Below are 24507 nucleotides of genomic sequence, written 5' to 3' on the forward strand. Positions count from 1 at the left end.
CAGAGTAACCCACGAGGTCACGTGATGCTAAAACAGCCTTCTCAGCTGCGGCAACAGCACGTAAACACCGGGGCAGACCAGCAGCAACAGGGTCAAGCTTAGCAGAAAAGTAAGCAACAGGACGAAGGGTACCCCCATGTTTCTGAAGGAGAACAGAAACCATGCATCCATCACGTTCATCCACTGTCTGAGTGAAAGGTCGAGCTGGGTCAGGCAGACCCAGAGTTGGAGGTGTCTGCAAGGCTAGTTTCAAGTCACAGAAAGATTTTCCTGCTTCCTCAGTCCAGGTAATTTTGTCACACGTGCGCAGAGTCTTACCATGAATGAGCGCCCTCAGAGGAGCCTCTAGCACTGAATAATTAGGAATGAACTGTCGACAGTAAGAACAAATACCTAAAAATGACATGAGCTGTTTTTTGGTCTGAGGCTTTGGAATGTTTTGAATGGCTGCAGCCCGTTTAATAGGAATAGTTTTGCCTCTTTCAGAAATCACATGACCCAGAAAAGTGACTTCCTTTTTCACAAATTGCAATTTGGAAAGGCTAGCCTTGTGGCCATCAGCATGCAAATGTTTCAGCAGTGACACTGTGTCACGTTTACACTGTTCCTCAGTAGGAGCACACAAAAGAATGTCATCGACATATTGCAATAGACATGTGCCTTGGGTCAACTCGAGTGGAGTCAATGAATCACGCAGCGCTGCATTATACCACGTGGGAGCATGAATGAAACCTTGACACATCCTAGTAAATTTGTACAGATTGCCATCATATTCAAAAGAGAACCAAAATTGAGAGTCCTTGTGCACTGGGACTGAGAAAAAAGCATTTGCCAAATCAACCACAGAAAAAAACTTTGCTTCAGGTGGAATCTGTGATAGAATTGTGTATGGGTTTGGAACCACCGCAGCAACTGGCTCAACTGCTTCATTCACAGCTTTCAAATCTACTGTGAATCGCCATTTTTGAGGTTCACCAGGCTCACATTGCTTTTTGACTGGAAAAATTGGGCTTCGAACGCCCCCAGATTCACTTGGGACAATAACACCTGCTTTGCACAAGTCATTGAACACAGGAGCTATACCTGCCCTAGCCTCAGGGCGAAGGGGGTATTGTGGCCTACAGGGACGCACGTTAGATCGAGGCGTGATTACCACTGGCTGACAACTGCGTATGAGGCCTACATCTGTGGGGCCTTTCGCCCAGAGATCAGCTGGAATACCCCTCAATTCTGGTATAGCTTCTGCTTCAGCCTGGGACAAAAAACAGCCTGTCTCAGCACTGTTATCAGGGAACACACAAACACACCGGGATGCCTGGAGGGAGGAGGGATAGCCCATTCTCCAGGCCTGAGCAGAGTGCGAGAATGTAACAGTGTCGTCACTGGTCTGTGCCCAATCGTTGGCAGCCAAGCATTGCTCAACAAACAACCCCACCCCAGTCCACTCAACTTCTTTTGGTTTAGATAACGCTATGTAGGGGTGAGCATCTAAAAATAGAACAGGAGCCTGCAGAGACTGTGGGTTAGACACAGAAATAGCAGAGTACTGATTTGACCAGTACAACCATTCAGTAACTAACACATCCCCACTACTCTCAACCCAAAGTTTTTCAAAATCCTGAAATGCTGTCACAGGCACATCAACAGAACACTGCACGTCTTCCACGTCCCTCAACTCTGTGCTCTCTGTTGGGCATACTCTGTCAATTGCCAAATCAAGTAAGTCATTTGAGGGATTTGGGGACAATTTCCAGTGAAAATCATAACTGGGAGTTTGACTTTCCGTGTGAAGCCCTATGAAATTTGATTGGGTCACAGCCAAATCTTTTGTGGTCACCACTTGCAGACCGTTTGGTGTGGAAACTAGACAAAGGCTCAATTTGCACATCAAATCGCGTCCAAGTAGATTCACAGGACATAGTGGAGAATAGAGAAAGGAGTGCCTAAATGAATTGCCCTCAGAGTCAGAACAATGCAAAGGAGAAGTGAAACGTTCTCTTGTTGTGTTACCAGATGCTGCTTGAGAAAAAGTATACCGACCACTCATTCGGGGCACATGTGAGAGAGCTGAAGTTCGTACTACGGAATGCGTAGCCCCAGAGTCCACTAGAAATTTAATTTGATCACCATTAACAATTAAAGTGTACTCGGGAAATTTATCATGATTCTGTGATAGTTGTGCATACATGCCAATTGTCCCCTGTGCTCCAAATGAAGTGTTCTCAGGTGTGTGTGTTGTCTGGTGCATGTTACCATCTCGTGGTGGGTGTGGTAAGGCCATTTCTCCGGTGCAGTCAAGTCCATCCCCCGCCTCCGCGCCGTCTAGTCAGTCTGAAGATCGGTATCGGTCATCTCGTGGTGCCCTGTCGAAGCGGCCACGCTCATCACGGCGGTCAGCAGGCCCCTCTGACTGTGGCCCCTCCGGGCATTCACGAGCAAAATGTCCACTCTGGCCACAGATATAACAGACATCTTGACCGTACCAGGTTTGACGTCTACGTCCATCTCTGTTGTCAAACCCAGATCTCCCGCGGCCTCGCCCACGGCGGGGAAAGAATTGACGTTGTCCCCGGGCCTGTGAGAATAGTGTCATTGTGGCATTGAAAGCGTCTTTGTCTCTTTTGGCCTCTTTGGCCTGTAGCTTCTCTTGGTAGGTCAGGTAAGCGTGGCGTGCATGCTTACGCAACTCATCCAAGTCTGGTTCCTCAAGTCCACCCACATAAGTTTTGTCCACGGCAGCAGCGACCTCTGGGATCAGGCCTCTACGAATGGCATGGCAGATGTGGATATTAAATGCACGTTTTTGAACAGGGTCAACGTCAGAGAAGCCACTGTTAACAGTAAAAGTCTCAATCAAGCAATGTATGAATTGGTCAGTGTCCTCATCTGGTTTCTGTTTGCACGCTGTCACAGCAAGCATGTTGATTTTGGCAGGGAAAGCAGTTTCAATGGCCTTGCACAAGCCCTCCATGGCCTGGATGTACTCGTAATTGTCCTTGAAGCGCGGTTCGGAGGCATGCATGTCTGAGTCTGGGAAATGGTCTCTGATTTTCGTTATATCGCTTGCTTTCATCAAATTCGACAGTATCTTTCTGCATTCTCGTCCCGATGGACGGAACTCCTCATAAAAGGCACAAAACTCAGTTGCAAATCTGGTTCCATTCATTACAGGATCGGGCAGGGTGCGTGCGTTATTTTCCACCTCGTCCGTGCCCCAAGGTCGATACACAAACACAGGACCATCCGGACCGACAGCCTCCACCATAGGAAATGAGCTGGATGTGCCGGCTGTTTTTGCGGTGCTGCGCAAAGCCACTGGTGTCGTCCTGGTCAGTCTGGGTTTAGCTTTAGGTGGTGGTGGTGGGTCTTCCTCGTCCTCTTCTGATTTAGGCTGCTGGGCTCGGCTGACAGGCGGCAGAGGTCGAGGTCAGGTTGATGTGCACAGCAGAAAGGGTGCTCAGATCTGGATAGAGACGAGAATCAACAGCAGTAACTCGTTCTTTAACATTGTGTACTTGTGTGAGTGTGCTGGATCCACTGTTGTTTGCAGGTGTATATGTTTGAGTAAAAGGATTTCTGGGTGAATAAATTGGCGGACCATCCGGCCCCGTCCTACTATCGCACATATTCTTGTTTTCCCACTTGGGACCTTCCCATTTACTCCCTTTTTCACATTCATTCTTTATCTCAGTGTTGGCATGTGCTGCCTGTTTGCAAATTTTCTTACGATCACGCCTTTCTGCCTCATTCATCCACACACTCAGACATTTCTCCTGATCATTTATCATTCGTAATTTTGCAGTAGGAACCCTCTTAGCCTGCATTAGTTTCTCTCTTTCCTTTTCAAAACTTGCTTTAAGTTTATTCAGTTGGTTCAAGCTAAAAGACCCACTCTCAGGAAACCCATGTTCTTTTGACCAAATATGCAAATAATCAAGACAACCTTGACCATACTTGCTGCGCATGGCTGCAGTGACTGCAGACTCTGGGGTCCGCTGAGCCTCGCTCCTGGATTGGTTCTTTCCCATTTTCTCTAAAATGGTCAGCGCGCTGAATACCAACCTCTACGCGTCCGTAGGGTGAATTTTTTACTAGACGTTATTTTCGTCTCCTCTCCGTATTCATAAATACCCACGTTACTGCGACAATTTCAGCCCAGAACACACAATTTAGGAATACGGTAGGCTTTGCTCAACCCTCCTATTGACAAGTCCTCATTCATGCGAGGCGCATCAAGGACTAAATTTATTAGAATAAATGTCGTCCGACGTCTTCTACCTTCAGAATGACAGAATTGAACCAATACGGTGAGCCTTCAATCCCAGCCAGCGCGCTCGCAATAACAGCTAGATACCAGAGTGGAGGTCACACCAGGGCACAGCAAGTAATGGAAAGGTTTTTGTTTTTTTTTCAATTTAAAGTGTTAGTATTAGTGTTTCAGTATCCTAGTTTCCCCCTTTTTTTTTTTTTTTTTTTTTTTCCCTTTTCCCCCAAGCGAGACAGCCCCCTTGAAACAAGACAACTCACCACAACTTCTAGTAGCTCAGATTCGAGGCCTTAGCGCCGGCGTTTTCCAGCGAGAGCGATGCAGCCCTCTCACTCAAAGACAGAGATGAGGCAGGAAGGGAGTGCTCTCCCCGGGTGGCCAGCCGCTGGATCACTGTCGCAGAAAAAAGAACCGGACGAAAGGGCATGCCGACAACGCCAAATTGTTGTGGAATTTCTAATAGTCAAAAAGTCTTAAAGATATAAAAATAAACAGAGAAGTTGTCTTGAATCAAAGGTCTGGTTTATTGAATCAATTGTGCACAATTGTCAAAGAGCTGTGTCCCTAACTGTGTCGTCTCGCCCTCAGCTGACAAATGTAAATAATACAGAGTATTTATACCACCAAAACAATCTTGCCAGTTTGGTCTAATCGAAGCGGCTTTGACGCCAGACACAAAAGGACATAACAACATAACAGATAGTATTATGAAGGTTAGGTCAAAATGATCCATAATAATACAAATAAAGATTTATGCTAAAGAATGCCATAACACTCTTTAAGTTGCCCTTACAGGAGTAGTACTTTTCTCAAATACGTCTTTACTCTTATTTGGGTAATTTCTTGTAATTACTCAGGTAATATTATTCTAAATGAACGTTAATCTCTACTTTTTTGGATAATCTATCCACCTCTTGTCTTGCCTAGCTGACTGTGTTGTGTTCTGCCCTTATAGAAAGCCCACGTGTACAAGAAGACTCTGCAGGCTCTGATCTACCCGGTCTCCTGCACCATGCCACACCGCTTTGAGGTGTGGACAGCGACCACGCCCACCTACTGCCACGAGTGTGAGGGGCTGCTGTGGGGTTTGGCTAGGCAGGGCATGCGCTGCGCTGAGTGTGGGGTCAAAGTGCATGACAAGTGCCGAGAGCTACTCAACGCAGACTGTCTGCAGAGTGAGTCAATTGTGTTAAAAGCATTTTGTAAAGGCGTTTTCAGGATACTAATTATCACCTCATAATTGGAAAACATAACATTTATTTAACAGCCTATATTGTGCTAATGTTGGAATATTGTATCCTCATCACAAACATACCTGGAGTTGTGTTTTGTTTCATTGTTGTTTAACACAAAAATCCTGCATATTTAGGCTGAGTTTTTTTCTCAGACTGAAAACACTGGGTTCCACCTTGTGATGTCATTAAGTGGTACTATAAAAAGCAGTCCACTGTGTTTTTAAACTCCATAAACCTTTACTAGACTAATTTGCAGCCCTGGAATTGCTCAAGCCTTGTTGAGTATTCTTCATTTCTTGGTGCATCAGAAGCTATTGTGGACTTTTTGTGGCTATCTCAATTTAACTTTTTTTTTTTTTTTGCAAAAAGACAACAACTTAAGGTTATTCTATTGCATTGTAGAGTAGAGCCTTAAATTAAATTAAATTAGCCTTAAATTGAGGCTAAAATAGCTATGAACTTAAAAACTACCACCTCATGGCATCACAAGGTAAATCATTTTGGGTTTTGGAGACGCAGACAACCTAATAATGTAGAATTACTCAAACATGTGTGAATGAAACAAAAAACAACTTTAAAAGTCCACTATATAACTTTTCTGCTAGAGTCTGCCGTCTGCTTGTCTCCATTGAATTATTATTGCTTTGACTGGAATGTCCCACAATATGGCACCAGGCCAAGTTATAGGTCAACTCCATGGAGAAATGACCTCACTCAGTTAGAATGCTTGTTGCTTTTAAGCAATAAAAACAAGTGCTTAAAAATGCAAGATAGAAAAGTTGATGCAATACTGTGGAACATTTCAGGTAAAAGCAATAACATCTCCACTGAAGGGCAGTAGATGACTAAAGAAATTCTTGGTCAACTACAGACATGTCCGGCCAGTCAGTATTCAGGCATGTTTTTGATGAGGGGGCAATGTTTTAACATGGTAGAAAGCTCAAAATGTCGATTTTGCATAATAGACCCTCTAAATTTAAGGTTGAATTGGTCTGAGGTTGTGACATGATTTGTGGTTAATTTCATTAGCAAGGACCACACCACAACATAATGTAGATTACAAGTATATATTAGATGAAATGCAAAAGAGGCAAGAAGCCAAGTGGAGGATGTCTTTGTGAATGTACAAGTGAGACGCAGTACGATGCAGTGATGGCTGGGTGAGATGAGGCTCTGGACGGGGGCTGGTCTCTGCAGTCCTTTTCTAAAGTTAATCTAAAGCCAAGGTCTAGAACCGCACCTCTGTCATGGAACTTCATTTCATTTTATGTAAGATGGATATAAAATAATTACATTACATGGGCTTGCCATGTTAATACCGTATTATAAATTGAGGAGAACACATAAATTATAAAATTTTATGTAATAAACATGTTAGCCAAGCAATTGCACTGTAGAAATGGGCAGAGAATGTCATGAGGTTTGGTGAGGATGCACTTGACACAATATTAATGCGTGACCCTACTCACCAAACTCTGTTAACATATTAACTGTAGGGATGCACCAATCCAATACTGGTATCAGATATGGGTGCTGATACTGAAAGGTTAGCTGGATCATATATCAGACTATAAATTGACGCAATATGAATTACTGGCCTTAGTTGGCCCAGAAAACCTCTTAATAAATAGAAAGGAAATAAATGCCCAAATTAACAGTCACTAATGACAGGGAATATCCGCATGAAAGAGAAACTGGCACCAAGTAATGCTCACCCCACACTACAGGATTTTAAATTCTTAAACACGGTACAAAAAACGCAGACCACAGACATGAAGAGAATCACTGGTAATAAACTACACTGAACTGAGGTGATGTCGTAACCAGTAAGATGGAAGGACCAAAATTGCGCAACTCACGAAGGTTTAACAGAATTTTATTCACAAAATGCTCAGGATTAGAGTTCATAAATCCACAGGGCCGGGAAGCAAGGATATTTCAAGGTTAGTGCACTAGTCAACATAGTCCGTGAATCCAAGGGTGCTGGGGCGTGTGGGTGCGGGTCCGTGACAAGGAAGGGTCACGAGTGCAGGGTGAGGATAACTGGAGACCATACCAGGGATGGCGAGAAGGTGCAGGAGCAGGGTTTCCGGAGCTGGTACTCGGGCGGAGATCTGGGGAAAGCGAAAAATCCCAATGAGGCAAAAAGTTCACAAAAACCAAGATACAAAGCCAGGCAGTAGTATTCATGTGTGACACGCGGACGTTCCGGCGCCGAGTGTCTGGTCCTCGCTCCTCTTATCCACAGCAGGTGGTGTTGATTGCGTTGATGGGCTTCAGGTGTGCGCAGGCGGAGCAGGACTCCGCCCAGCTCCAGAGACAGGCAGGTGAGGGAGGGGGGAACACAGCACAGGAGGACAAGAAAAACAGGCATCATGACAGGTGAGTAATAACACCCAACTCAAATCGTTAGTCTGCAGCCCTGATATGAAAGAGCAGCTCAGACTCACTCGGACACCGCACACATGAGGAGCTCAGCGGATGCAAAATAGCATACAAGGATCCAAAGTCAGGTCACGCCTCCCCGAAATCAGGGAGAAGCAAATTGGGTCCTAAATCGGGCAAATTATCCTCTAGTGTGTGGTGGGCCTAACATGGTTCATTATCATTTATCATTCTGCACAAATTAACTAAGGTGAAATGTTAAGACATTTTGTTCCGAATGTAAGTGGCACACCTTCATAACTGCTGTTTGTATTCATTTCTGCTTTCTGTATACAGTGCACTCAAACAGAGGCATTCAAATACACTGGACAATAAACAGACAGGAACATTTAAAGGTCCTATATTATGCAAAATTGATTCCTGTGATCTTTAAGCCATGTTAGAATATTGTCAACTCATTAAAACATACCTAGAGTTGTGTTTTGTTTCATTTACACATGTTTTATTAACACTGCATTATTAGTCTGTCTACATCTCCAAAGCACAAATGCTACCTTAAGATGTCAGGAAGAGGTAGTTTTCAAGTTAACAGCTCCTTTGAGTCAGTGGAGATGGGCAATTCCAGGGCTGAAATTATCCAAATGATTCTAGTGAATGTGTATTGAGCTTAAAAACACAGTGGGGCTTGTCTTGTATTACCACATGACATCACAAGATAGAACAGTGTTTTCTGTTTGAGAGAAGAACTCAGCCTAAATATGCAGGCCTTGTGTATTTAAACATGTGTGAATGAAAGAAAACATAACAATAGCTATGTTTGTGATGAGGAAACATAACATAGCTCAGAAGAAAGTGTAATAAGGGCCCTTTAAGTCTTGTGCTGAGGTGTTTACTCTTATTAGTCCAGCAAATAGACATGTTTTCTAAGACTGTGTTTGACCTGTGTTCTTTTGCAGGAGCAGCAGAGAAAAGCTCCAAGAGTGGGGCCGAGGACCGCACCCACCACATCATCACAGCCATGAAGGACAGGATGAAAATCCGCGAGAGGAACAAGCCAGAGATCTTTGAGGAGATCCGAAAGGTCTTTAACATCTCGAAGACGGTCCACGCTCAGCAGATCAAGGGGGCCAAGCAGAGTGTCCTGGATGGCACCTCCAAGTGGGCTGCCAAGCTCGCCATCACTGGTCAGTGGATCATCTCCGTCACTTCAAGTTTTGTTCTATGTTGGTGATTAGTCCTCTGCATTTGAACAATAATTCTATATTTCACAGTTTGATTTTTTATTTTTTTTGCAGTTGTTGACCCTATTTAAAGATCCTTTTGTATTGTATTCTATGTATTTGAGCAATTTTTTTCTTGCCCCAGTACAGATTTTTCATATACGCAGAGGTAAAAAAAAAAAAGAAAAAAAAGTGTGCTGTGTTCTCTCTGAAGAACAGAAAGTGCACTGTTAGCATGCTAGTTATTGTTAGGATTACTGTTACATAAGGTTGTTGAAAGTATCAGAAATTAGATACTCTTTGATGCTAAAACTACTTTCGAAACTAGATATTATTTGAGCAGGACTAAAAAAGTCATATTCACAGGACACAAGTGACCTTTTCCTGAACAGCTTTAGAATGATCTTGAGCTGTATCAGAACAAATATATACTAGAGTTGGGGATCTGGTTGAGGCAGGCTGGGAAAAAAATGTATTTATTGCGGGGCAGGTTGGAGCATTTTTTCACATAAGAAAAATATGTAGACGATTATTACTATAGCCTATAGAATATTTTAAAACAAACTATGATTCATGTACATTGGCCTATGTTTGATTGATGTTTGATCATAAAGTTTATGTAAGCACATAACCAGAGCAATTTACCTATAACCTGACACCACCACACCCCATTTGAGCAGCACCCATGCATGCCATATTAACCAGTTACAACCATTTGTCACAGTAAACGGAGATAAAAACAAGCGATTTCAAGATGGAAGATGAGTTATTGTCAAGCATGTTTTTCGCTAAATTAAAGCTGCATTTTTTTCAGTGTCTTTAGTAAGTGTGGGTGCGCGTCAGGCAGGGTTGTACAAATAGGTTCTGTTGTGCGGGGTTGGGCCATACTTCATCAGAAATGCGGAACCCATGGAATGGAAAAAGGCCCGACCCGCACGTCTGTAGTGTACACCCATGGATCACTATGGAACTTACCTGGATGACTCAGGGATTACACAGATATAAGGTCACATAGTAATTTTTTATTTTTTTTTTTTAAGTACGGTACTATGATTTAAGGTTGAAAATCACATTTTACTGTCTAAATAAAATGTGAAAGATTTATTATCATAGTGGTATGGAATTGGTATCGAGTATATTCCTTAGTATCGATATTGAGTTTGAAATTTTAGTATCGTGACAACACAGCAAAACTCTGCTCTGGTCTCTGAAAGCTGCGAAAAGCACTCATTACTGTGAATAATTTGGTTGGTAAGTGAGGAATAACTTTAGATTACTGCAAACTGTTTGAGCTAGTCCTGTTTTTCATGTTTAAATATAATTAATGCCTTTTTCCACTCTGTCAACATATGATCAATCAGCCTTGCCTGTTTCTGCCTGCTCTTTCAGTGGTCAGTGCACAGGGGCTCCAGGCCAAAGATCGCAGCGGAGCCAGTGACCCCTATGTCACCATCCAAGTGGGCAAGACCAAGAAGAGGACCAAAACCATCTACGGAAACCTCAACCCAGTGTGGGAGGAGCAGTTCCACTTGTGAGTTTAAGGAGTGGACACAGTGTGACAGGCCCTAACCAAGGCACAGCATCCTGGAATAAGGCTGTGAATAAGTGTTATCAAATGTGCTTTCATCATGTTTTTCATACATAGAGATTAGGGTTGAGAATCACTGGATCCCTCGCAATATTTTGCCATACAAAATAAATGACTGACATTACCAGTAATATAAGTAATATAATGTGGCAATAATGCATTCATCTTTAAGTTGTGCATTATAATAACCCTAACCCTAACTCCTTCAAACCACTGAATGCACAACTTTAAAGCTTACTTTAATAATTTGTATTTTATTCATGCGTGTTACATAAACAAGCGTACTTTTTTCAAATCAGCAACAAAATGTCAGCGCTGCCTAAATAGTAACATATAGCCATAAAAAAACAATAGTGATATGTTTATACAGCAGCCTGTAATAATAAACTTTTCACGAGAATGAAAACATTTGTCACACCCCTAATACAGACTAGAAATTGGAGACTGACATAAGGGAAAACCACTTTCTCATGCAGCTGTTGTATAATTGTATTGTTTTGCTGTGTCTAGTGAGTGCCATAACTCATCCGAGCGCATCCGGCTGCGGGTGTGGGACGAGGATGATGACATCAGATCCAGAGTCAAACAGCGTCTGAAGAGAGAGTCCGATGACTTTTTGGGTCAGAGCATCATCGAAGTGCGCACGCTGAGTGGAGAGATGGATGTGTGGTACACCCTAGGTACGGAAGCTGGGTCTGCACTGAGGGACAGTGCCTTGTGTGGGGGTGGGACTAGGTGGAGAGATGGACGTTTGATACTCTGTGGGTATGACTGTCTGTGCTAGGGGTGGGACTTTGAGGGGGGGTGGACTTTTGCGATGGGGCTGTGCCTGTAGTGGGGGGGGGGGGGGGCTTTGTGTGAGGGTTGGGACTGTGTGGAGAGATAGACATGTGGCATGAATGTTTTCTAAAAAAAAAACTGTAACTTGTAGAAGATGCTGTGAGAACTCTGCACCAGATCCACAAAGCGTTCTTAAGCAGCCAAATTTCTTCTCCAGCTGCAAACACCATGACACTCATTTACTTTTAATTTACATAGAAATTAATATGTATTTAGTAAGAAATGCCCTCTAAACTTCTCTTTATGGCCAATATGGGCTTGGCATTATGACATGTGAAACGGCGAGGGGGAGAGTGAACAAGGAAGTCAGGTATAGCTGTTTTACAGCTTAAGTGTTGATTTAAAATGTGCAAATACAAATGAGCACAGTTAATGAAGAAATGTTTAAGTCACCATCTTATTGAAATAAGCGAGGACTTTGTGTTTATCGCACTTTCTGCAAGTAGAAACAAATGGCGAGGGAGGGGTGCTGGGGTGGAGCACATATGAGTACACTCTTGTCATGGCTGTGAGAGGGGGAGGGATTTTGTGGGCTATGGGCTATGGGCTATATGAAGGGGCAGGACATGGTGAGGAGTTGGATTTTCTGAGTGGGCAGTGTGAGAGGGCGAGGTCTTGAGGGACAGGGTCCTGAAGGGCAGGGTCTCTGAGGGGTGTGCAGTGCCAGTGGGACCAGGTCTTGACTTTGTATGTCTTTATAGAGAAAAGGACAGACCGGTCAGCTGTATCCGGGGCTATTCGCCTACAGATCAGTGTGGAGATTGAGGGGGAGCAGAAGGGGGCACCGTACCATGTCCAGTACACCTGTCTACATGAGGTAACTAGATTTCCACAACTGGTTTTAATGTAATTTATTTGACTTGATTATATATATATATATATATATATATATATATATATATATATATATATATATATATATATATATATATAGATAGATAGATAGATAGATAGATAGATAGATAGATAGATAGATAGATAGATAGATAGATAGATAGATAGATAGATAAATGTTATTAATCCCACAAATTTCATATTGTTCAGCTGCCTTCACTCACACTGAACGACATTATGAATTACGTAGCTAAATCTTAAAGCTACCATCTGTAATTACACTGGCCAGCCCGGTCATGTTGCACTTTCATATATGAACACTAGATGCCATCTGCATTACTGCTGCCTCATAGTGTGCTAGCTTTGGTCTGACAGAAGAAGAGCAGAGCGCACAGGTAAGCTTGAACAAAGGCCAGGTGAGGGCAAGGGGGTAGGGATGAAATCAAACTTATGGATGGTATTTTTAAAACCCCATTGTGTAACTAAACTTTTAACTTTAAAAAAATGTTTTATTGCACTCTGTGGCTTCTCCCTAAACCTGACTCTTACTTGACCTCCTCCAAGGAAATCCATCTCCATGGAGAATGATCTGACGTATGCTTTTAACTTTCTATTTTCATGGAATCATCCAAGTTAAAGTTGCTTGGTGTCCCTTTAAAATAGACATAACTGTTAGAAACAGGTTTAATAGTCTTGGATGTGCTAAAGATTGTGAAGTCTAATGACCTGGGACGCAAAGGACTTTCTCATGCAACTGTTGAGTGTGGTGTTTTGGGACTTGAGTTTGTGTTTGCTTATGACCTGCTCTACACTAACACATGGATTTGACCTGCACTTCAGAACATGTTCCACTACTGCATGCGCTTGGAGGGTGGCAGTGTGCTGAGGTTTCCTGTGGCTCATGGAGATGAGGCATGGAGGGTCTACTTTGAGGAGGTGCAGCAGGAGATCGTGGATGAGTTTGCCTTACGCTATGGTATCGAGTTTATCTACCAAGCCATGACGTAAGTGACGTGTACTAAACCACTGCTACACCCTGACAGTCACCCTGTACGTTTACATGCACATGGACACGAATTTTGTCTGATTTCACCAGAGAACTGGTCAAACCAATCTTAGCAGCAGACTGGGGCTAAGAAACATTCATTGACATCTTGTAATTTAGCATTAGCGCTAACAAATGTTGCCGTAATTGCTAATAAAAAAGATAACGTGTAGATAAGGGGTATCTCATTTACCTTGAGCATTTCATTTTTAGATAAGGAAATGCACTGCTCACAAGTCATATGCCCCATCATGAGATTATCTAGTAAACAAGGGCAGGGCAGTATAGTATAGAGCCCACTGTCTCAAACCAGCAGCATCAAATAGAAAATGGCGTCTAGATGGGAGCCGAAACAGCTTGATTTGCAAAAACATTGTTGAAATGACCACCTTCGAAACTTTCTCTAAATTGGACCACACCTGGTGGAATGAGGGATTATACAGTCTCATTTTGAATTAGATGTATTTTGGAAATCCTGTTTAAATTAGACTAGGACAGAGATTGGATTTTCCTGGTGTATATATAAATGTGGTGACATATAAGGGTCCAGCCAGGGATCCAGACATGAGATCGGAGATATGGAGGTTCTACAGGTGGTATTGTTGTTGTTCCCTTAGACACTTCTTGTGCCTTTCGTCCAAGTACATGCTGTCGGGGGTTCCTGCGGTCATGAGCGCCCTTTTGGCCAACATCAATGCCTTCTACGCCCACCCCACTGCCTTAACCAACGTACCCGCTCCCACGAGAATCGCTGCCTGTAATTTTGGGGTGAGTCACAGGCTCCTCACAATTAGTTATTAATATATTTATTTGATATTAATTAAACCATAAATTTGTAAAATGTAAAAGTTTACAAATGCAATCCAGAATATGAACAAACCAGGTCAGAAAATGAAGGTGTTAATGATGTTATAAAACCAATATTAATATTTTTCTTTTTTCTTATAAATTACTACCTATGTTCTTGTCATTAATCTCTACTTAATACCAAACTTTATTATTTTGTTTATTTGGGACAGTCAGGTGGTTTTCACTGCCACTAGTTAATTCGGCGTAAAAGAGCATTTGCTCCAAGAGCACTGCTCCACAGAGCACACTAACATGTGTAAAATGACCTTAATGAACATACATGAGATACATGTTGTGAGCACACTGGATTGTTGCCAAATGCTAATTGGTCTTGCATGCACTCTCGCCAACATACTCATTCATACACTCATACACCTGAGTACACATCAACATGGGTTGCAAGGTCGGGAAAGTGCCTTGCCCAAGCACATAACAACACTTTCTGCTAGAGCCACTGCCATTCCACTATGAGACCTGTTATTCCCAGCGGTCTCCCATCCCAGTATTAATCAGCCTAATCCTGTTTACTGATTAGTTTCCAAAATCAGATGAGATTAGGCATTGGAAAGGTGATATCGCCAAGGATTTGTTGCATGAAACAATCAGTATGGACATGCCGTAAATATGGTCGAGTTTCTATTACCATCTGCCGTGTCTGGTTGAATGTGCTTGAGGCATTAGCAGAACATCAGCGATATAGTACAAGTGCTGTTTAAAGACTCTGTTTTGTGTGTGTTCTTCAGAGAGACCGCTTTGTGAAGATCCTGGATCAACTCCACAACTCTCTCCGTATCGACCTCTCCATGTACAGGGTCAGTTATGCGTCCTCACTTACACACAAGAACATGCGCTTTAAACCTCATGAATGTTTTATGTCCAGAACAACTTCCCTGCCAGCGACAAATCTCGTCTGAATGACCTCAAGTCCACTGTGGATCTCCTCACCAGCATCAGCTTCTTCAGGATGAAGGTACTGACCTATGCTGTCACTGATGGTTTAGTTTTGATGAGGTGATTGTTAGGGTAATCATAATACTTTTTTTGGAGTATTTAATAAAAACTATACTATCATTATTTTACATTTGGTTCATTGTAAATGGTGACATTAATCTAAAATGGCTTAGAAGTAGTCTGCAGGCCCCGCCTTTTCATAGAGGCATTTAACAGTAACAAGTTTAGCAGTAGATTTTTTTGTATGTTTTCATTTTTGAAAAGTGGCTATGTTACATTTTTTACTTGATATATGATCCAAAGTCTGACTATTTTTGAATAATTGCAAGAAAGCACAGATATTTTCTGAGTGCTCCATCCTTGAAGGTATGATACTAGATATAGTCAGCAATGCGTCTTTGGAGGGGCGTGCTCTGGAGTCATGGTGGAGACAGTCCGTTCAGGTCAATGAAAACATACAATGTTTTCTCTCTTTTAGGGAGGAGTCTGAACTTTCCATTAGTGGGCATTCTCTCAAATGCCAACTGTATCTATGTATGATTACTCAAACATACTTTAATCTACCAAAATACAACTTTGACAAAGCTAATGATGAGGGATTTTATAACACAGTCAAAAACTGATTTAAGTAGATTTTACACAATATTCCCCCTTTAACATATAGATAACCCAAAGACCTGTGTCTGGTGGATGTTGTCTGCAGGTGCTGGAGCTGCAGAGCCCACCCAGAGCAGCTCATGTGGTCCTACTGTGTGTGAAAGCCTGTCTCCACTCCACCTACGAGTACATCTTCAACAACTGTGTGGACCTATTTAACCGACAGTTCCAGGTCACACTCACGGTCAGTGCCCACACTATCCATTGGTGAATTGGAAAATCTACTCTGCATCAATGTATAATCAAATAATTCACTTAAAAGTATTTATCAGCCAAGGCAATACACACACATGCTGTATGGTGGCTGAGGCTAGACTCATGGTTCATAGCAAGGTCACTGGTTCCACTCCTGTTTCCCCCATCAACCCAAAATTAATCTATTAATAAAGTATACCTTATACCATTTAATATTTAGCCTGAAGCACAAAATAAGGATAAGGAGGAAGGAGAAGAAGAGGGTGAAGATGAGGAGGAGCAGAATGAGAAGCCAGAGGAGGAAGCTCAGCCGGAGGAGCAGGGCCCTAGCCTGCAAAACCTGGACTTCTGGCCCAAACTCATCACTCTCATTGTGTCCATCATTGAAGAGGACAAGAATACCTACACCCCAGTCATCAACCAGTCAGTACTTCCTCTCAAGTCTTTCTCTACACCTCTCCCCTTTTTTTCTGCACCTCTTGCAACGCTTCCTTTGCATCTCTCATTCTTCCCTTGCACCTCTCACTCCCTCTGCTCCCCACAACTCTTCCTCTGCTCCTTCCACGTCTTCTTCTGTACCTCTCTTTCTCTACACCTCTTACTCTTCCCCTACACCCATCCTTCTTTCTCTGCACCTCACATCTCTTCCTATTCTCCTCCCATTCCTCCTTTATATCTCCCACACTCCTCTGCTCCTCTCATCTCTTCCTCTGCATGTCTTACTCCTCCTCCCACACTCTTCTACTCTACTGAACCTTTTACTCCTCTGCATCACTCACTTCATCTGCACCTCCCACCCTCTTCTGTACCTCCCACACTCCTCTGATTTCTTCCTCTGCACCTCTCACTCCTCTACTACCCTCTCACTTCTTCCTCTGCACCCCACATCTCGTTCTCTGCACCTCCCACTTTTCCTCTGCTTTCCTCTCATCACTTCCTCTGCACCTCTCATACTCTTCCTTTGCTCTTCTCACACTTCCTTTGCTTCTCTCACTCTTTCTTTGCTCCTCAGGTTCCCACAGGAGCTGAATGTGGGTAAAGTCAGTGCAGAGGTCATGTGGGGACTGTTTGCTCAGGACATGAAGTACGCTCTGGCAGGTAAAACTTCAGCCTAGTACTTTGTTTGTTTACATGTTTTCATTTTCATAATCCACTGTGTGTCTTCTGTGTACATCTAGTTCAGGAGACAGTACTCCGCAGCCAATGGAAGAATGGTGAGGTTTAGAGAATCAAAACAAGTTCTGGATTTACCCAATGAAAGATGGTACTGAGATAGTTAGGTAGTGCTGACCAGATTTTGGGCCTATATTACCTATATAAATTAGGGATGGGGCGATTCTGTTTTGTCACAATTTGATTATTATTTTATTTTAATTCATCGGTCACAATACGATTTTTTTTTTATTTTTGTTGAACAAAAACTTTTTACAATTATTTGCTAAATAAAACAGAATTTTCCAATAAAATAACACTATTAGCCTACTGCTTTAATGTAGTGGCAGCAGTAAGTATCTATACAGCTTTTTACTTTCTGTAGGACCCCAGGCTTAACCTTTTCTTGTCCATGCTAAAATTACAACACAGTGTACATGTGCAGGAACACCTGAGAATCGAACACAACACAACAGCACCTGAATCAAGAGTCGATCTTTTTTTGAGAATCATCCAATTCCTAATGTTATTATTATGTGCCAAAATCTAGTTGCACATGTAACTTTTCTGGCGGATGGTCTGCCACCTACTTGTCTCCACAAAGATTTTTTTTTTCTTTGCCTAAAATATTCCACAGTATGGCATTAAACTTACCTCCACAAATACAAGTCTTCAAATGTTTGTTCTTGTAAAAAATTAAATGCTGAACTCTGCTCCCAGAACGAAATGCTGAACATTTAGGGACTCCCGACTTCAGCAAGCCAAGTTACAGGTCAGATCTGTGGAGAGGTAACACCTGCATGTTTTTCAAGGAATTTTTGTGCAAAAAAGAAAAAGCTGTGATTGAAGTGAAAGATAGATATTTTTAATGCCATGGTGTGGAACATTCTTGGCAATTAAATAAAATCTCCATGGAGCCAAGGAGTTGGTAGACCCCCACTGTAAAAAAGTTACATAGAGCATTTTTAATTAAAAAAAAAAAATGTAAACCTGCTTTCCCAACTGACAGATAGTTCAGATGAAATAAGAATATAAATGTTAGAGATAGTCACTGGTATATGAGGCCACCCTCTGTTCTGACTTTAGACTCTAGACTCTTTGCATCTCATCTGTGTTTGTCCCATCTCAGCTCCCATGTCATTCCACATTCGCATGGTGGACTTCTCTGCTGGTGAGTGGAAGAAATATTAAAGAAAATGTGCACTATCCACACATTTTGAAATAGATAAGTTTATATGACAATTTAAAACCTAGACATTTTCCTGCTCTAGTAATGCCTTGTGTAACGTTTAGTTGAAGGTACAGTATGTAGCATTTTGTGGACGTGGCGTGTCACCTGCATGCTTTCATGGAAATATAAAGTTAAAACCATACTTTGGAACATTCTGATTGGAGTTTTATGTCCTACTGTGAAAGATTATAGTAAAAAAAAAACTATAATTACATGGAAACAAGCAGAAGGCAAGCATTCTCACGGCCCGCTTTTGTCCACTTTTCAGTGCAATAAACACAAACAAAATGAGAAATCATTATTATTTTATTCTATTTTTTGCCTAAAAGGCTACATGCTTTGGCTTTAAATCAATGTTTAGTTTTAATTTTAGTTTAATAATGGATGATACGAATAGTATAATAGTCAACAAAACTAAAGCTGTAAATATATCTTTAAATTTATTAATATTTTTAGTTGTCTTTTCAGCTAAAATATGACACTGATGGTTATAATGCATTGACTGGCCCATCGGGGTCCACCTCCAAGCCTAGTAGGTGCAGATGTGCCACGCTCTGATGAAATTTGTCCCTGTTGTTCCAGAGCACGAGCTGCACAGGCTCTGTAAGAGTGCAGATTACATGACCCTGCACTTTAAGGTCAAGTGGCTCTATACCGAATATGTGAGAGATCTGCCCACCTTCAGCGACTCCGTGCCCGACTACCCTTCGTGAGTACCCTTCTGATATCCTCTTGGCCAATAACCCACCCCAGCTCCTGTAGTACCCCTCATGAGTGTATGAAACTTAAAGTGAAATTTAAGTAGTAAATCCATGTGAGGATCAGCTGTGCGCTCTGCTGCATTTGTTTGTGCATTTATTTTGAGTTATAACTGAACAGACGTCATATAGTACTAAGTCAGCGTTTTAAAAATAAATATTAACAGTTTAAAAAAAATATTGGTCTGTATCTACTCAACCAATTCCCCATGTGTGCACCCCCCTGAGACCCACATGTGAGTACCCCTCTGGTATCCACATGCAGCTACCCCTCTGAGATCCACCCAGACAATTCATGTGAGTACCCCTGTAATAACTACATGCGAGTACTCGTCTTGCAGGCAGCTCTGTCATGGCTACCTAGACAGGTTTCAGACCTTGGTGGTTTTTGATATGAGCGAGTTTGCCCATGCAGGGGTCAGGTGATTGAGATGTGCTGGACAACACTATGCCCATGTAGTAGTATTACGGAACTGATAACTGAAACTGAAACTTTGTTGCCTGTTGTGTGTTGTATGCGTGCTGTGTGTCTTTTGCATGTCTTGTGCTTGTATGGATGTCTTGTGTCCAATGTTTGTCATGTGCATGTGGTGTGCATGTGGTTTGCATGTCATGTGTTGTCTGTGTGGTATGCGTGCGATGGTGATGTGTGTGTAGGTGGTTTGTCCCCTTTGTCCTGGCCTGGCTGGCTGAAAACGAGGAGGTGTCGATGGAGTTCATGCACAGTGCCCTGGAGAGAGACAAGAGAGAAGGGGTGAGTAACACCTTACACTCACAATCAGTCAGTTATTGCCAATGTCAGTGAATAAAAATCACAAACTAGGAACTTGCTTTGGCAGTATGGTGGAACATAAAACAATGAACTCTATATATATAATTAAAAGGTGACCTTCTGTCAAATCGACTGTTTTGAGCTTTTAACCATGTAATAGTGAAGCTGAAGTTGTATTTAGATTTATTCATGCATGTTTGGATAATCTTTAGTCTCCTGTAAAACTCTACACATACACCCACTGTGACATATTTACTTCTTGCTCCAATTTTCTTTTGGTAGTGTTGCATAGCCATGTTGGCTCGAATGAAAAAAAAAAAAAGATTACATGTATAAGTGTGTGTGTGTGTGTGTGTAGTTCCAGGCCACCTCAGAGCATGCGCTCTTCTCCAGCTCTGTGGTGGACATCTTCACTCAGCTCAACCAAAGCTTTGAGATCATCAAGAAATTGGAGTGTCCAGACCATGCCGTGCTGGGCCAGTACACCTGCCGCTTTGCCAAGGTAAAACTCCACTCTGCAGACCCTGTACCAGATTTTTCCCGTGTATTTGAGCACAATTTGTATAAGCAGCTCTTCAGGTCAAAATAATCTGCTTTGTTTTATTGTCCACTAATTATGAAGTATGTGCTACCATGCCAGTAGCTGTTTGCTTTACCATGATGGCAAAACTCCACCCTGGTTTCTGAGAGTTGTGAAAAGTACTACACTTAACTTACAATTAAGAGTAGGATACATGCTAAAGCTTAAGAGTGACAGTGTCTCTAAGAGGTCTGTGTGGTTGTTTCAGACCATCTCGAAGGTCCTGCTGCAGTACAGTGCTCTGCTGGCCAAGATCCTACCCTCCTGCTGCGACAAGGAGAAGATGGTAAGGACCACACAACATCTGTCCCACTTTTGATCTTTTGTGCATTATTCACGCCACACTTGATAGTGATAAGTTACTATTGTAGCCACAGCTGTCCTGGGGCAGACTGACGGAAGTGAGGCCACCAGTCTACACCTTTTTAATGCATAGTCAATGTCATGGACACTTTAGATAAGTGATTTATGTTTACTTTAAGTCTGTTCCTCATGGCCAGCAAAATCCCACTACCTCTCCATCTTTTAGGAGGTGTTCATCTTGGTGTACTTTACATATCTCCGTGTTCTCTGTCTCCTTTAGCCCTGTGTCCTCATAAACAACATCCAGCAGGTGCGGGTGCTCCTGGAGAAGATGTTTGAGTGGATGGGAGCCAGACAGGTCAGTCTACACATACCAGTTGAAAGAGGCAGAGGGGGGTGTGGCATACTTGCAGTAGAACGAGACAGACAGGGCGTGGCCTGTGTGCAGTAGAAACGGAGTATGGTCTATGTGCATAAGGGGGCATGTTTTGCGTTAGATACAGAGAGGAGGATGTGGCTTCCATGCTTTAAAAAGAGAGTGGGCTCGGTCACTGTGCATTAGACACAGAGGGTGTGTGGTGTATGTGTATTAGAAACTGTGAGAGGTGTGGTCTATGTGTATTAAATACAGAGCGGGGTGTGGTGTATGTGCATCAGAAATACAGAGGGAGCATGGTGTATTTGCATTTGAAACACAGAAGGGCTGTAGTCTGCAACCATTAGAAATAGTGCATATCAGTGCATATGAAACAGAGGGGTGTGATCTCTGTGAATTAGAAACAGTGTGGCCTCCATGCATTAGAAAGAGAGAGGGGAGTGCGGCTTCTGTGTATTGAAAGCACAAATGGGGCGCAGTCTCTGTGGATTAGATAGACGGAGGTGGTGTGGTTTCTGTGCAACAGAAACTAGAGAGGGTTGCAAGAATTATGTGTACAGATTATTAGCCAGAATATTTTACAAACGTGCCAATCAAACTACTCAATTGAACTTGACTCTTTAAAATCCCCATAAATAATCAAAAATACTCAGACAAGTTAACACAGGAATCCATATCATTTCATTCTTTTGCACTATGCACAAAACATGGTCACTTCTAGGACATTGGGGCCTATCATCATTGTGTCCTTGGGCAAGATTTTTACTTATACATAATGGTGTGTGAGGGCCACCAGCCGATCCAGCTGCAGGATAGGACGGTGGAAGGAATACTTTGAGGATCTCCTCAATCCCACTGTCACGTCTTCCGAGGAGGAAGAAGAGACTGGGGACTTGGAGGTGGACTCATCCATCACCCTGGCTGAAGTTACTGAGGTGGTTGGCAAGCTCCTCGGTGGCAAGGCTCCGGGGGTGGATGAGATCCGTCCTGAGTATCTTAAATCTCTGGATGTTGTGGGGCTATTTTGGCTGACACATCGCTACAAAATCACGTGGTGGTCGGGGACAGTACCACTGGACTGGCAGACCGGGGTGGTGGTCCCTCTGTTTAAGAAGGGGGGGGTGTTTCAACTACAGGTTAATTACACTTCTTAACCTTCCAGTAAGGTCTATTCCAGGCTACTGGAGAGGAAAATCTGACCTGTAGTCGAACATCTGATTCAGGAGGAGCAGTGTGGTATTCATCCCGGTCGCGGAACACTGGACCAGCTCTATACTCTCCATTGGGTCCTCAAGGGTTCATGGGAGTTTGCCCAACTACTCCACATGTGGTTTGTGGATCTAGAGGAAGCATTCGACTCTGTTCCTTGTGGTGTCCTTTGGGGGGTGGTTCGGGGCTCTTTGCTAAGGGCTGTCTGGTCCCTGTATGACCGGAGCAGGAGCTCTGTTTGCATTGCCGGCAGTAAGTCAGACCTGTTCCCAGTGCATGTAGGACTTCGCCAGGGCTGTCCTTTGTTACTGGTTCTGCTCATTGTCTTTATGGACAGAATTTCCATGCGCAGCAAGGGCTGGAGGGGGTCCAGTTCGGAGACCATAGGATCTCATTTCTGCTGTAGGCAGATGATGTTGTCCTGACGGCTTCATCAAGCCAGGATCTGCAGCAGGCACTGGGGCAGTTTGCAGCAGAGTGTGAAGCAGCTGGAATGAGAATCAGCTCCTCTGAGGCCATGGCTCTCAATTGGAAAAAGTTGACTTGCCCTCTCCAGGTGGGTGTGGAGTCCTTGCCTCAAGTGGAGGAGTTCAAGTATTTTGGGGTCTTGTTCACAAATGAGGGAAGGATGGAGCGTGAGATTGACAAGCGGATTGGTACAGTGTCTGCAGTGATGCAGTGGCTCTTTCGTACTGTTTTGGTGAAGAAGGAGCAGAGTCATAAGGCAAAGCTCTCGATTTCGTAATGACCGAAAGGACAAGATCGTGGATACAAGCAACTGAAATGGGTTTCCTCCGTAGGGTGGCTGGGCGCTCCCTTAGAGATAGGCTGAGGAGCTCACTCATACAGAATGAGCTTGGAGTGGAGCCGCTGCTCCTACACGTCAAGAGGAGCCAACTAAGGTGGCTCGGGCATCTGTTCAGGATGCCTTGTGGAAGCCTCCCTAGGGAGGTGTTCCCGGCATTTCCCACCAGGAGGAGGCCCCATGGGGAAGACCCAGGACACACTGGAGCGACGATGTCTCTCGGCTGGTCTGCGAATGGTTTGGGGTCCCACCGGAGGAGCCTGAAGGACATGTCTGGGGTGAGAGAAGTCTGGGAGTCCCTGCTTAGACTGCTGCCCTCACGAACCGGGCCTGGATAAGAGGAAGAAAATGGATGGATGTAGAGTCCTGTGTAAAACTACTGTTATTGATAGAGGTCATTTGTTTTCAGCCAGCTTTGTTTGGGGAGGGTTAGAATTTAGGCTCTTTTCTGTGAAAAGGAATATAAACTACAGAAATCATACACACACTGATTATTCCGCCAGAGGGAGAAAGTGAAGGTTCTGCCATTTGCACGTCTCCAGGGAGGTGTGCTGATTTACCTGTAACGTATGGCAAATACTGTGCAACATAGTCAGACAATCTAATAACATCACATGCAGCCCGTCAGCAGAAGAATGGAGTTGTCAAAAATTAAGTTGAGAACGTTTAAATAAAATATATGATATCAGCTTAAAGCTTAATGAGAAAATGAGTCTTTATCAGCCAAACCCCCAATGAAGATAAAATTAACACCCAGTAACTGATAACTATAATTCATAACAAGCTCAGTTTTAAGCTGTTTGTTGTCCACATGTGAACACAGTTCACTTTTCACAGTTTTAGACACTTAAATTTTGTGAACTTTGCATATATACATACCTGACATTAGTGTTGGGATGAGGTGGAGGTTTCATAGATAAGCCCCACCCACCCCAACCGCCCCACCCACTGTTCTGAAGTGCTCCTTTCTCTGTGCAGCTCACAGCCGAAGAGGAAAAGGTAGGTCTGCTCGCTGCTCCTAAGCAGCTCCTCACTTGTCCCTTAGTTGTTTCTCAACTACACTCCTGCTCCTGTGTACACCTCTGTAGTCTGTAGTACATAGAATCAAACGTACTGTTTACTACTACATTACAAGTAGAAGTACAACTAGTGACAAGGATAATTGGTATACAGTTTAAACATCTGAATTTTATTATATAATAATATAGACCACTTTATTGTCATAAATACAATTAATTATTCAAGCGCATATTAT

The 24507-nt window shown here is 43.0% G+C and overlaps 1 protein-coding gene across 1 annotated transcript in view; it reads left to right on the forward strand.

Moving 5' to 3' along the window:
* Positions 1-24507, forward strand: part of LOC117376157 (protein unc-13 homolog B-like) — a 45090-nt gene that overhangs the window by 6695 nt on the left and 13888 nt on the right. The window contains exons 4-22 of the mRNA XM_055224266.1: positions 5223-5442; positions 8844-9071; positions 10497-10638; positions 11206-11375; positions 12237-12352; positions 13210-13373; positions 14032-14182; positions 15007-15075; positions 15144-15233; positions 15918-16055; positions 16287-16489; positions 17079-17164; positions 17245-17280; positions 18348-18389; positions 19032-19158; positions 19865-19961; positions 20338-20481; positions 20768-20845; positions 21143-21220. Of these exons, the coding sequence (XP_055080241.1) occupies positions 5223-5442; positions 8844-9071; positions 10497-10638; positions 11206-11375; positions 12237-12352; positions 13210-13373; positions 14032-14182; positions 15007-15075; positions 15144-15233; positions 15918-16055; positions 16287-16489; positions 17079-17164; positions 17245-17280; positions 18348-18389; positions 19032-19158; positions 19865-19961; positions 20338-20481; positions 20768-20845; positions 21143-21220 (2379 nt within the window). The remainder of the gene's footprint in view (positions 1-5222; positions 5443-8843; positions 9072-10496; positions 10639-11205; positions 11376-12236; positions 12353-13209; positions 13374-14031; positions 14183-15006; positions 15076-15143; positions 15234-15917; positions 16056-16286; positions 16490-17078; positions 17165-17244; positions 17281-18347; positions 18390-19031; positions 19159-19864; positions 19962-20337; positions 20482-20767; positions 20846-21142; positions 21221-24507) is intronic.

The sequence above is a fragment of the Periophthalmus magnuspinnatus genome, chromosome 9 (genome assembly GCF_009829125.3).
Source record: "Periophthalmus magnuspinnatus isolate fPerMag1 chromosome 9, fPerMag1.2.pri, whole genome shotgun sequence".
NCBI lineage: Eukaryota > Metazoa > Chordata > Actinopteri > Gobiiformes > Gobiidae > Periophthalmus > Periophthalmus magnuspinnatus.